The sequence below is a fragment of the Onychostoma macrolepis genome, chromosome 08 (assembly GCF_012432095.1).
Source record: "Onychostoma macrolepis isolate SWU-2019 chromosome 08, ASM1243209v1, whole genome shotgun sequence".
NCBI classification, from domain to species: domain Eukaryota; kingdom Metazoa; phylum Chordata; class Actinopteri; order Cypriniformes; family Cyprinidae; genus Onychostoma; species Onychostoma macrolepis.
The window spans coordinates 16144825-16159229 of record NC_081162.1 but is presented as its reverse complement, the minus strand read 5'-3'; the positions used below and the strand labels follow the sequence as shown (position 1 = coordinate 16159229).

At 37.3% G+C, this 14405-nt stretch overlaps 1 protein-coding gene and 1 non-coding gene across 2 annotated transcripts; both read left to right on the top strand.

Moving 5' to 3' along the window:
• Window positions 1–225: 225 nt before the first annotated feature.
• nt5dc2 (5'-nucleotidase domain containing 2) lies at window positions 226–13560 on the top strand. Its single transcript, XM_058784783.1, has 14 exons — window positions 226–701; window positions 1009–1193; window positions 2302–2376; window positions 2482–2537; window positions 2630–2723; window positions 2944–3072; window positions 3954–4014; window positions 4540–4642; window positions 6518–6619; window positions 7044–7125; window positions 7864–7950; window positions 8167–8307; window positions 10671–10735; window positions 12386–13560. Exons 1-14 carry the CDS (start codon window positions 332–334, stop codon window positions 12645–12647), a joined length of 1812 nt encoding a protein of 603 aa, XP_058640766.1. The 5' UTR covers window positions 226–331; the 3' UTR covers window positions 12648–13560.
• Window positions 13561–14108: 548 nt separating this feature from the next.
• Window positions 14109–14180, top strand: trnah-gug (transfer RNA histidin (anticodon GUG)). The gene has a single exon. It is a non-coding gene; the product is annotated as a tRNA-His (tRNA).
• Window positions 14181–14405: the final 225 nt, after the last annotated feature.

Sequence of the window (14405 nt, the reverse complement as noted above, 5' to 3'; positions counted from 1 at the left end):
GCAGTTGCCCGGTAGTCTGACCAATCATAAGGCATGAAATGTTGCAAAATTTTCATCAGGCGAAACGTATTGGTTGGACTGGCATGTAAACACGTTTTCCTCCTAAACCAAACCCCTAGATAAGCGACACAGCAGAATCCATGTCTTATTGGTTTAACGAACTGTCAATCATTACAAGTCTGTTATTTGATTGGTTAATAAGACAGCTCGCGCCCGACCAACGAGGATCTCAGCGAAGCTGTATGTATCAGTTCCCACAGAAGCGATCTGACTGGACACGCGGGCAAGCACGAATGAAAGAAGTGAACAACTTTGTTAGTATAGCTTAGACATGGCTTGCAAAAAATTAGGCAGTTTAAGTAACGCAGTGTGGCAAAGAAGCTCCACTTGCAGAGTTTCGCTGTGCGCAGGATTGAATATTCCTGCTTTTGCTTGTGGAAGCTTCGCCTCGGCTGGTGCAACAATGAACGGACAGAACTGCTGCAAAGATGGAAACAACTGTGGACCGACGAGAAATTCAGCAGCTAATCAAAGCCCTGCTGCAGCCGCAGTCACATCGCAAAAACACCAGATCGTGGGCAAAAATAGAAGCGAAGAACCTCTTACCAAATCTGGCAGGGCTTTCTCATCCACGGCCCCGCAGATCAACAATAAAACGTACTTGTGGGCGAAATATAATGAGATGAAACGGCTCGTGCACGGTATGTTGATTTAATTTGAGTTTTCATATGTGATTTTCTGTAATCTCTGCACTCATGGCAAAACTTATTTGTCCACTTTTCCTCCGTTCCAAAGAGGCGCTGGTTTCTGGACAGTTTGTAAACAACTGCCAGTTGCCATTCACGTCCAATGCGTGATCGACATTTTATGTTCATAACTATTTCAAGTGTAAGAGACATGGGTTTTTCATAATTGCCTTGTTTATGCACAGAAGAAACAGAATTTAAGACATATGATGCTACTAAATATTTAATAATAAACTTCAGATCTCCCTTTGCCGCCCCACAGATTTGATTCCTCCTGGGGTGTGCAATCTTTTGAACCCTTCCACCATCTATGCCAACAATGAGGTGAATCTGGAAGAGGTGGACATCTACGGCTTTGACTATGATTACACGCTCGCGCTCTATTCCAGCGCGCTGGACGAGATGATATACAACAAGGCGCGAGAGTTTCTCGTCCAGCACTACAAGGTCCGAGAAAGATATCCAAGTTAATGCCATATTTGCATATTTAATTGTTATTAAACCAAATAATTATAATTACCAAGCGTTATTATGAAGTAAAACGCATAACCAATAAATACTTATGGTCCATTCACACAGAACGCGTTTTGGCGATTAAAAACGCGAGAGGCGGGGCTGTGGAATGGGGAAAAGAAAGAAAAAAACGTTAGGACATGCTTATTTTAAAGTTTAACTTTTATCTATACACGTTTTCATCTGGCCCAAGCTTAATTTCCGGTCTGTATTTGTTTATCGGTCTGGGTTGAGGTGCGTTTACCAAAAGCAACGTTAACGGGAAGCGCGCATGCGCAATAACATTTGTTTGTTGTTGCCGTTGAAACCGTCTATAGCACGACGATTTTAGAACGCTGCAAAAAACAAACGCAACAACAGACAGCGTTTTTTATTTAAAAATGCAAGACCAAAAAAAACCAAAAACAATTATTATTATTTTATATATATATATATATATATATATATATATAAGTCAGCTTCTTTTAATTTTAGTGCCACGTTTTTAGAACACCGTGAAAGACCCGAGCAATGGTCAAACTGGTTTGTCTAGCATATGTTTACATGGACAAATTATGGAAAGCAGTACAGTGGAGTCCTTTAGAAAGTCTAAGAGGCCATATACAGAATGCATTTTTGCTTTTAAAAATGTGAAACGCAAAGCACTGGAATAGGAAAAAAAATAAAAATGCAAGGTCTTGAGACCTTTTTGCTTTTTCTCTTTTTAAAAGTTTTTTTGAACACACTATTGGAGCGTTGTTATGCTTCAGTCGCTGCAAAAGACGCGAGCGCAACAGTCGAAACATGTCCATCTAGTTCATGTTAGCATAGAAAACAGTAGAAAAACAATGCAGAGTAACACAAAAATGTGTTTTGTGTGAACGGCCCCTAATGCAACAAATGTATCCTGGGCTTTTAACTCAAGTCCTCCGATGATATGTAGGTCTGTTATGCTTAATTGTTCTAATGATGGTGACCTGCCTGAGGGATCATGTGGAGTCAAGGTGTGGGGGGTTAAAGGTTGGCATGTTTGAGAGGACTTAACTTTTGTTTCTTTCACTAGTATCCCGAGGGAATCAGTAAGTACGACTACATCCCCAACTTTGCAACTCGGGGACTTCACTATGACATCCAAAAGGTGCGTTTAACCTTCTTTGTTTGAGTTTTTGCTGAATTGTTTAATTGTAGCTGTGCAATAAAAGTAATAACACATTATTTTTTTTTCATTATTTAAATGCCACAGGGACTACTGATGAAAATTGATGCCTTCCATTATATCCAGTTGGGCACTGTTTATAGGTAAATTGACCCTCATTTGATCAATTTAATCAGTGTGTTTGTGTGGAGAACTGTGTTATGTAATTCTCAGGCTTTGTTTCTTGTATTCGCAGGGGTCTGAAGCCTGTCCCTGATGATGAGGTCATGAAACTTTATGGAGGTTCTAATCATGTTCCCCTCCACCAAGTCAGTGGATTTTACGGCAAGGTGATTGTTCCACATTGCATTTTCATTTCATCAAATTTCATTTCAAGTTTACATTCGAGAGCGCAGATGTTTACATGGTTTTATTGGCATGCTTACATTTTTGTGCCTCATTACTAAGAGGTCAGTGAGGCTGAAGTGGTGCCACCCTGTCAGGAGCTCAGATCTGATATTGTGTGTCCAGTCACCATGAGTCAGTGAGTCAGTTTATTATTTGTTCCAGGGTCCCAAAATGAAACAGTTTATGGACGTGTTCTCTATCCCTGAGATGACTCTCTTGGCAGCTGCAAATGATTACTTCATCTCAAATGACATAGAGTACGACCCAGTGCATCTCTACAAAGATGTCTCAGTAAGTATGAAGTCAATATGCCCTTCGTGAATCCTGATCAAACCGCTTGTCTTCCTGGCGATTAGGAGCATTTGCACAATAAAGCCAGGCTGTTTTTACAGACTGTGGGAATAGTTTACAAACTGCTTTTGTCATTTAAAACCGTGAGAGCTGTTTCTTGTCTGTCGTTTTGTAAACTCTGTTGTCAAGCTGAGCGGATTCTTTTTTCTGCCTGAGGTTAAGTGCAGCTGACTGATTTGTTTTCATTCAGCCCAGATCACGGTGGTCCTGAATTGGGTTACAGAGCAGCTTTTTGTTTTTTCATGCTGTTTTGGGTCAATTTACTGGCAGAATGTAGTCTTGTATTTTACTTCTGCTTTTCAGCTCCACTCTTTAATCCTCCTTACTTGAGCTTTCGCTGACTAATAGAAAATAAAATTAGCTGAGCAATAAATGGCTAAAATCCAATTTGTCAGAGCTCCAAAGTGCGTCAATGAGAATCAAATAATTTCTTCTGCGGTATGTGGGTTTGCCTCATTAACACATTCACTGGAGTGCTTGTCAGGAAGTAGAGCGTCATCGGAGCTTGTTTATCTTTCAAGCTCAGCTTTTCGAACTGACTTCTGTCCGCGCTGGTAGAACAGATTGTACTGTACTCGCAGTGTGACGTGTGGATACGCAAGATGTCATAGGGAACCGGAAACCTGGCAGCAGATCGAAGTAAAGTTTTTGAAAGATGTGTTTTAAAATCATTTTTGCAAACAAAGGAAATAATAAAAAGAGAATAGAAAGTGTTTGCCTTGAGCGCTGGTTCATGAAAACGCCTGTTAGAGTTTGTTAAACTCCTCTTATAGTTTGAGAAATATGAGCACTGAATTGATGGACAAAATCTGTATTTTCAGGATGCAATTGGAATGGTGCATATCAAGGGTTACATGTACAAATGGATCATGCAAGATCTTGGTGAGTATGAACAAATTACTATGTGCATTACCCAATCATGTAGCACAAAATGGCTTAAAATCTTAGTTATAGTAAGATTTGCACTGAGCCAAGTACAGATCATGTTATTGAAACCTGAAACTAACGACAACCAGACTTGAAGTTGACGCTCCCCACCCAGTGTGTGTGTGTGGTGTGCATATAGGTGGAGAGCAGTCTTTTGTTTTCAGAGCAGACTGTTGCATAATCGGACCTCTCTGGAGAATGAGATTCTGTTGGGCTAGCCCAATCTCATCTTTGGTTTTAATGTTTGTTGTATCCCTGCGGACAAGCAGGGAACCTGCAAATCCTTATCATAGGTTTTCTATTGCAGTATAAACACTTTTTAGGCAAACAGGAAAACAGATTTGATCAGGCTCTATTACATTCATCAGAGTATGCAAAAATGACTGATTTGGTTTTAGTCAGAATAGAATAGACTTGGTTTTAAAAGGTTGTCTTTTTTCTGCCTTTTGTGACCCTTTTCCTTCCTTATTTGGTACCCAGAGAAATACATTCTCAGAGGAGATGAGACATACGCTGTATTGCACCGACTGGCCAGTCAGGGGAAGAAGCTTTTCCTTATTACCAACAGCCCCTTCAGCTTTGTGTAAGTTTCTTTTCTGTTGTATTATATTCAGCAGATTAATTCATAAAGGACCTCAAAGTGAAACTCAGAATTTCTCCATACAATTTGTTAAAAAAAAAAAGTACATGTTTAAAACGATGGCGATTTTATTTTAAACCCCTAATTCTTTTTTTGTCCCAAATCATTTTCTTACATAGTCATAAATTTAAACATTAGCTTTATAGTGGTGTGAAAAAGTGTTGGCCTCCTTCCTGATTTTAAATTTTTTTGCATATTTGTCACACTTAAAAGATTCAGATCATCAAACAAATTTTAATATTACACACAGATAATGCAAGTAAATACAAAATGCAGTTTTTAAATAATGATTTCATTTATTAAGGGAAAAAAGCTGTCCAAACCTACCTGGCCCTACGTGAAAAATTAATTGCCCCCTCCTATTAAATCATGAAAGAACTGTGATTAACCACATTATTTAAGAAAGCGGAGTTAAATTTCACTAGCCAAACCCAGACCTGATTACTGCCAGACCTGTTGAATCAAGAAATCACTTAAATAGAACCTGTCTGACAAAGTGAAGCATGTTTAAAGAGAAATGCATCATTCCACGATCTTAAGAAATTCATAAACAGATGAGAAACAAAATAGTTTACATGTATCAGTCTGGAAAAGGTTATAAAGCCATTTCTAAGGCTTTGGGACTCCAGCAAACCATGGTCAGAGCCATTAGCCACAAATGGAGAAAACTTGGAACAGTGGTGAACCTTCACAGGAGTGGCCGGCCTACCAAAATTACTCCATGAGCACAAAGATGACTCATCCAGGAGGTCATAAAAGAACCCAGAACAACATCTAAAGAACTGCAGGCCTCACTTGCCTCAATTAAAGTCAGTGTTCATGATTCAACAATAAGAAAGAGACTGGGCAAAAACAGCATCCATGGGAGAGTTCCAAGGCAAAACCCAAGTTCTGACCAAAAAGAACATAAAGGCTCGTCTCACATTTGCCAAAAAATATCTTCAATATCCCCAAGACCTTTGGGCAAATATTTTGTGGACTGATGCGACAAAAGCTGAACTTTTTGGAAGGTGTGTGTCCTGTTACATCTGGAGTAAAACCAACGCAGCATTTCATAAAAAGAACATCATACCAACAGTCAAACATGGTGGTGGTAGTGTGATGGTCTGGGGTTGCTTTGCAGCTTCAGAATCTGGATGACTTGCCATAATTGATGGAACCATGAATTCTGCACTCTATCAGAAAATCCTGAAGGAGAATGTCCGGCCATCTGTTCGTGACCTCAAGCTGAAGCGAACTTCGGTTCTGCAGCAGGACGATGATCCAAAACACACCAGCAAGTCCACCTCTGAATGGCTGAAGAAAAACAAAATGAAGACTTTGGAGTGGCCTAGTCAAAGTCATGACCTGAATCCTATTGAGATGCTGTGGCATGACCTTAAAAAGGCGGTTCATGCTCAAACCCTCCAATGTGGCTGAATTACAACAATCTGCAAAGATGAGTGGCCCAAAATTCCTCCACAGCGCTGTAACAGACTCATTGCAAGTTCTCGCAAACGCTTGATTGCAGTTGTTGCTGCAAAGGGTGGCCCAACCAGTTATTAGGTTTAGGGGGCAAGCACTTTTTCACACAGGGCCATGTGGGTTTGGATTTTGTTTTCCCTTCATAATAAAAAACTTAATTTAAAGACTGCATGTTGTGCTTACTTGTGTTATCTTTGATTAATATTTAAATTAGTTTGATCTGAAACATTAAAGTGTGACAAACATGCAAAAAAAAATCAGGAAGGGGCCCAACACTTTTTCACACAACTGTATATTTATAATTTTTTCACTGTTGTTTTATGTAATTGTGGGTTTTTCTCTGTATTTTTTCAGTGATAAAGGCATGAAGTACATGGTTGGAAAGGAGTGGAGGGACTTTTTTGATGTTGTCATTGTTCAAGCTGACAAACCTCATTTTTTTAATGACTGCGTAAAGTAAGTCTGCTTTATTGTGAATGGAAAATATCTCATTTATTATCAATGTTGAAAACCCAAGTGCTTCTTAATATTTTTGTGGCAATGGTGATAAAGTTTCAGTATTCTTTGATTTAATGGAAAGTTCAAAACAAAAACATTTGTTTGAAAGACGTCTTTTGACATTTATAAATGGCTTTTGATCACTTTTGATCAATTTAACACCCTTGCCAAATAAATGTATTACTTTTTATTATATAATTATAAAAATAAAAATTATAAGTTTTTTTAAATGACTGACCCTAGACTTATATTGGATAATAAACAGTAATGTATTGATTCCTAATAACCTTTTATTTTCTCCAGCATGAGTGTTTTTAATTTTATACTGAGTTACCACTTTGCAGTGGTTTAAAGCATCTCTATCCCTTAATTTTCCATCCAGACCATTTAGACGTTTGGACAGCAATGGAGACTTACAGTGGGACAGAATCAAGAGTCTGGATAAGGGACAGATCTATAAACAGGTAACACAGATTTGTTTTGTCCTGCATCATGTCTGTTCATTCTGGTACGATGATTATGAGCAATACAGGCAGATGAGAAGCTTTTAGATAGTACATCATTTATGCTGACTCATCTCTGAGTCAGGATTAAGTTAGAGATTACAAATACATCTGGTGAATTTTTTTCAGAATTACTGGGACATTTATAAGTCCTCAACTTGCAAAAACATGTTATTTTAAAGTTTACATGGCTAACATTTTCCTGTCCCTGTGAGAATAAACCCAAATCTTTCCAGCTCAGCACTGAGTGTCTGTTAATTGTAGAATGATTTATCCACTTAATTTGACTCTTTAATTTGGAAAAAGTAGAAAAGAAGGTGGCAATGTCAACTTCAGACTGAATGGAAAATCAGTATAACACAGTTCAGTGGTGTCAGGCATGTACAAACAGATTTGGCTGACCAGAACAGAGGCTTAGCCTGACAACATACCCACCCTCAGGCAAGATGAAGTTAAAGCAGCATATGAAAACCATCCTAAATTGGGAAAGACTTATGGGAAAGTTCCTTGGCAGGAAACTTGGAGCAAACTGTTCCTGCCATACAAAACCAATGAAAGGTCTTTCTGTTGACTCGTTGCTTCCAGAAATCCAAATGAGTACGGGGGGAACTGCAACGTGTTGTAGAATCTAGTTCAAAACCTAGAAACTACAAATCAATTGAAATATTAGCAACTGCCATTTGTTTTGCTTTGTTTCAGGGAAACCTTGTGGATTTTCTGAAGCTAACAGGATGGCGGGGATCCAAGGTTTTCTATTTTGGAGATCATCTCTACAGTGACCTGGCAGTGAGTCATCGTCATGCTTCTGATTTGTTCACATTTGTTTTGCACGTCTCTTCCTTTTGTTTTTACTCTTTCAGCTCAGTGATTCCAACAACAGTGGAAGTAAATCTCAGCCTATAGTTTTCATAATCACTGGTTTCCAGAGTCAAGCAGTAACAATGAATGTTAAGGTTCTTGAAGTGGCTTCTAGTCTAAACATCCTGTGTCCTGGCATTTTAGGACCTGATGCTGCGGCATGGGTGGAGGACGGGAGCGATCGTGCCTGAACTTGAGGTGGAGACGAAAGTGGTGAACACAGAGCAGTACGCGCAAAGTCTCACGTGGTTGCAGGCGCTCACCGGAATGCTGGAGCGCATGCAGGTACGCAGTAGAGGTCGACCGATTCATCGGTTTTGCCGATGAATCGACAATCAACTATCGGTTATCGGCAAAAATCCATGCCGATAGTTTTCCGGTTTGCAATCATTGCTGGAGTGGCTGAGAAGGGTCCGCTGGCATTATACAGTACGAGAGCAGCCTCTAGAGGCGGAAATCACTGGCAACACGTTGTTTATTTTGACACGTGACACTGCGCGCTGCACAGAGCGGGAAACTCCAGACTCGCATTTAAATACAGGCGACAGAAAATCCTGCCGCGGAACAGAGCGCCATTCACATAGTTTTCTATTAAATGACGTTATATTTGTCCCAAATTATTGTGAATGTACATAATGACTTCACCCTAGGCTATAAAATTATGTATTGTGCATTTTTCAGCAAAAGTGTCTTTCTGTGGCTCTAATAAAGTCTGTATGCTTCATATAGAGAGCTGTAATAGATCGCGATTTCTCTTTCCGCTTGCTCTGTTTTTTTTAAACACCGAACTTCAAACTCATTTATGCCACATTGTTCATTCTTGAAGCAAACTTATGTCCGTTTGGGGATTAAATAAATTGTTTTAGACCGCCACTTGAATTGAACGCAAAGCGTCTGGTGTGTGTGTGTGATACCTCTTGAGTTCTCCTAGACGCAGCGCTGCGCTTTTGCCCGGTGTGTGACTAACTTTTTTTATTAGATAATTATCAAGTGTTAAAAAATAGAAGCATATAAAGTGTGTGAGTACACATACAATATCCATTTGTATGTAATTTTAATGCTATGGCCTTGTGTAGATATTTAAAGATGGCCATCTTTAAGCATGACTGTTGAAATTAAATGGTAACACTTAACAATAAGAGTCCATTCGTAGCATTAATGAAAACTGTAGAAGTATTGTTCCTTGTTAGAGTGTTCATTTCAACATTCACTATTAGCAACTAATAGGCTACATTTTTAAAATGTTAAAGTTTCTTTTTAACATTAGCAAACTATGAAATAACTTTAATGATCAATACAGTAAATAATATTAATATTTTTATTCATTTACAATGTATGGTTCAGTACTGTTACTGCTTTTTTTTTTTTTTTTTTTTATAAATGGTAAAGCACTAGTTCTCCTTCAGTATCCATTTTGAAAACTATCGGTTGATTAATCTGTATCGGCCAGTGTGGTCCAACCTAACTATCGGTATCGGTAAAATCCATTATCGGTCGACCTCTGGTACACAGTGTGGCTCTGAACTTCAACACTCTTCCTGTTTAGAATAGAAAAATATTTATCCTGATAAGGGTCTACTTTTTTATTCAATTTCATGTTAAAGTAAAAAAAAGAATAATTTAATTATTCAAACTTTCTTCGTTTTCTAATACTGTATTTCTAAGCGAGTTTCTAGAGAACAAATGAGAGCAAAATAAACACATCTGCAGCACATGTGCTTCTGCAGTATATGGTTGCATAGGAATGACCTGATACGTTTGGCAGCGGACCATTCGCTTTACATTGATCTGAATTGATTGTTCTGAGTGTTCGTATGTAAAGTTAGATCTCTATGAAAGAAAAGTTTGGTGTGATCGGTTTTTCTGTTTACATGATCCAGAATGCATTCGACCCCATATTCTGTCAAGGTTTTGGGTGATAATTGTTTTAAATTGTGCTACACTAAGATTTAAGCTTCTCAAAATGCTATATTTGGATGAAAAGGAATAAAATGTTAAGTTTAAACAAACATTTTTATTATAAAATCCGCATCTGTATCACCTGAAGTGATCAGTTTTTCATGCTCACCAAGGTTGTTTTTAATTGATTTAAATAAAAAGAAAAAATACAGGAAAATGTGATATTGTGAAATATTAGTTTTCTGTTTGAATATAATTTTAGAGTGCTTTTTTTTTTTTTTTTTTTTTTTATTCCTGTGATTTTGTAAATTGAAAATATAAATTCAATTTTATGCTTATCCTTTAATATGCTAATTTGGTGCTTAAACAAATCTTATCATCAATGTTTAAACAGTTGTGCTACCTAATATTTTTGTGGAAATGTGATAGTAAAAACACTTTTAAGGTTACAAAATAGTTCTTTTGAAATAAATGATTTTCTTTTATTTATATAAAAAAAAAATCCTGAAAACAAAACTATCACTTGCTGAATAAAAATGTTATTTTCTTACCAAAAAAAATCTTATTTACTCTAAAACTCTTGAATAATAGTTTATTTATATTATATTATATATATTATATTATATTAAAATAAAATAAAAGTATGATTTTCGTTTCATCTTAAGGTCATCTTCCAAAAGTTTTCCCTGTTGACTTGCAGAAAAAACATTTTCTTTGGACAAGTGACTTATTTCCGTCTTGGTTTTCAGATGCATCGGGACCCTGAGTCCAAGAAGGTTCTGCAGGAGTGGCTGAAAGAGAGAGAGGAGCTACGGTGAGTGAAGCAAGACAAAAGGACAAATTCTCAAACTCACTTGATGATGATCAGTGGTGGAAAGAGTACTGAAAAAATATACTGAAGTAAAAGTACCATTACCTTCCAAAAAATGTAGTGTGAGTAGAGTGAAAGTACTTGTCCAAAAAAACTACTTGAGTAAGAGTAAAAGAGTAGCCTATTTAAAAGTACTCATGAGTATTGAGTAGTGACTACTGAGCTGTGGATTCTACCCCCTCATAATAAACGCTGTACACTGCAATTTATGGATTTAAAAAACGCTGTACATTCTGTAATTCACATTATCTTGTTTGTCATAAAGAATGTAGAATATCTATCATCCAGCAGTTTTAATTTTGACTGCCAACTCTTTAAAATACATCAAAACAGCACGGAAACCGTATTCAGTTGAAGAAAAGATGAAAGTTATTCTCAGTACAATCATCCCCATTTAAATCATAAAGTTTGAAAAAATAGATTTAAAATCATGTGTAAGGCCACTGAGACAGCATGCTGTTGTTGCACATAAAATTTTAATGTTTAGAACAGTGCAAATACAAACACCATTAGAAACTCATAGTTCAGCATCACACAACATATGGGTTAAAATGAGAGCCCATTTCTCTCCAAAATGTGCCAGTTTTAGCATTTTGCAATAAAGAAATAAGAATAACTAAACTTGATAATTTATGTTTTAATTTTAACATAAATGCACATTGTTCTAGATTAGAATAATGGCATCATGCCATACCTTTTACACATGTACTCGAATTGTTATGCTGATAATACAATTTGTAAGGAAAAATGCAATAAATAGAGAAGTATTTCTGGGGAAGCTTTGCAAAGCACGTTTCTTTACTGAGCCCCGGCAGTCTCGGTGAATCAGCAGCATCCACAACTGAATGGAACAAAAAGCGTTGAAAATTGTTTATGCGCGAGTGCACTTGTTAAATGAAGGCGGATTGTATAAAATGGATCCAAAAAAAAAAAGTTTATTAACGAGCTGCAGTTTTATTACATCACGCGCTGACACAGATGCAGTAGGCTATATTAACGCCACGGGTCATCAATAAGGTGCAGATTGGTCCTCAATTTGAGTACATAATTTCAAATTGTTTTACAGTGTTTCAACACACTTTTTCACAGCACACATCACGCTGTACACAATACCCGCAACCTCACACCGAATTTCAGGCCGTGTAGATAGGCAAGCATATATACAAATCATTTAGTAAGCAGGAATCCGAAGTTTACCTTAACATATTAGAGGAAGATGCGACTGAATTGATGCTTAAAGAATGCACTTCCAGCAGCCATGATTAACAGCAGTGTGCGGTTAAAGTTTTCTAATTTGATTTGACAAAAGTCAAGAGACCTCTCTACTAACTCTCTATCCAATAGATGGATAAAAATAAAATTCAAATAAGCATGTAAAGACCACAAATGGAGGAAAATAGCGTACCGATAAAAGTACCGATACATCACTTAAAATGTACTGAAGTAAAAGTACACAATTTTTTAACTACTCAAAGTACAATTACTGATAAAAAACTACTTGATTACTGTAACGTGAGTATTTGTAATTCGTTACGTCACACCCCTGTCAAGGACTATAGCCATTGTAACACATCTCCCAATTTCCTTTTACAGGGCAGTCACCAAGAACCTCTTCAACCCTCACTTTGGCAGCATATTTCGTACCTGCCACAACCCCACCTACTTTTCCCGCCGCCTGTGCCGTTTCTCAGACCTCTACATGGCCTCTATCAGCTGCCTGCTGAACTACGACCTCTCATACACTTTTTACCCTCGCCGAACGCCCCTGCAGCACGAAGCCCCCCTCTGGATGGACCAGCTCTGCACTGGCTGCATGAAGACACCCTTCTTGGAGGACATGACCCATATTCGTTAAAACCGCAAAAGGTTTAATATGCAAATATGAACTGAAAAGTGAAATGAGGGGGGCGTGTTTGTGTCTCTATAGCATTGGAGACGTGGCACTTTTTGCATGAACACCACATACAACGGGGCCACCTGTTGGATGTTATGTTACAATGCATCTCAATGTTCTCAAGCCTAGGACAGTTAGAGATGGGCTTGTTGTTGTACTTATCCTTATGTTCTTATCTCTAACTTTTTTTTACATTTGATGCTATTGCATTACGTATTACTAAACGCAGTTAGATGTTAAGTGGTTTACAGTTCTCTTTTTTTGGTTTTGTAAATTTAAACCTTTATGTCATGAGTTTTGTAGGTGCAACAGGGTGATGTTTGTATTAACATGAATTATGGTAGCACGAGGAATGAAACCATACTTGGGGTACCCACATTTTTTTTTTTTTTATTCTGGTAGGCCAAAGTATTAAGCCGCTGGCCAAAAATGCACAATATGAGTTACAAATAGGTCTGATTACAAGTACGATTAGGTCAAATCGCTTCATAGATTTGGTGTTGTAATGCTACTTACCTTCCCCACACTATGGTAATAATGTAGCCAAGCCTCAAAGTATAACATGCACAAGTAATAACAGTCTACACAGCTTATTATTTAGTAGAAAAATTACTTTTTTAATTGACAGCTGTATTTACATACATGGAAGCTCCTGGAGGGCCAAACCAAATGCTGTTGTTATTTTTGCCTTGCAAGCCCTCACTGTTTGTGGCTTTAGAATAAGCTTCTGTACAACCAGAGTATTGTTTGCTTGCAGTGAAATCTGTGAATAGCTATGCTGCTAAATTCAGTTTTCCAGGAACGAGAAAGATGTCATCTTTTTTTATGTACTTGCTCTACAATTGATGAAATCAAATAAAAGGCTTTGTATTAATATGTCGTGTTGGTTGTAATAACTTTAAGGAATGAAACACATAACCAACATTTTTTTCAAAGTAGCGAAATAAAATTTTTTTAAAAAGTGAATTATTACTACAGTAATAATTTTCTATTTAAATATTGTTTTAGAACGTAATTTATTTATGTGATAGGAAAAAAGCCATTACTCCAGTCTTCAGTGTCACATGATCTTTCAGAAATCATTCTAAAAGTCAATGTTACAAATAGCTTATTATTTTTGAGGAAACCTTGATACACTGCCGTTTGGGAGTTTTTAACAAATTGATACTTTTATTCAGCAAAGGCAGAAATGGATCAGAATCGATAGTAAAAAGCTTTATAATGTTACAAAAGATTTCTATTTTAAACGCTTTTCTTTCATCAAAGAATCCTAAAAAAAAAGTGTCCGTATAACCACACGATCATAACACATCGACGAGCTGTCAAGTAGCCCTCAAAGAAGCTGATAATATAAACAAGAAATATATTCCATTTAATTATATGGCCTAAAACTGCCGCGGGTGAGCAGCTGCCGAGTAGCTCGCCGTGATCGTATAGTGGTTAGTACTCTGCGTTGTGGCCGCAGCAACCCCGGTTCGAATCCGGGTCACGGCATAAAAAAATGGCAAAGCTGAATTTTTTTGAGTTATGCAAAACGTCTACCGCTACTTAATGATGTGATTCATACACAAACATCTTTTTGTAGATATATTTGCTCATAAAAACACTTGAGAACATTTTATTTATTATCATATAGCTTAATAGTATTTGCCATCGGTGAGTGTAAGACATATATTTAAAAATCCATTTAAATAATAGCTAAATGTCTGCATCTGTCTG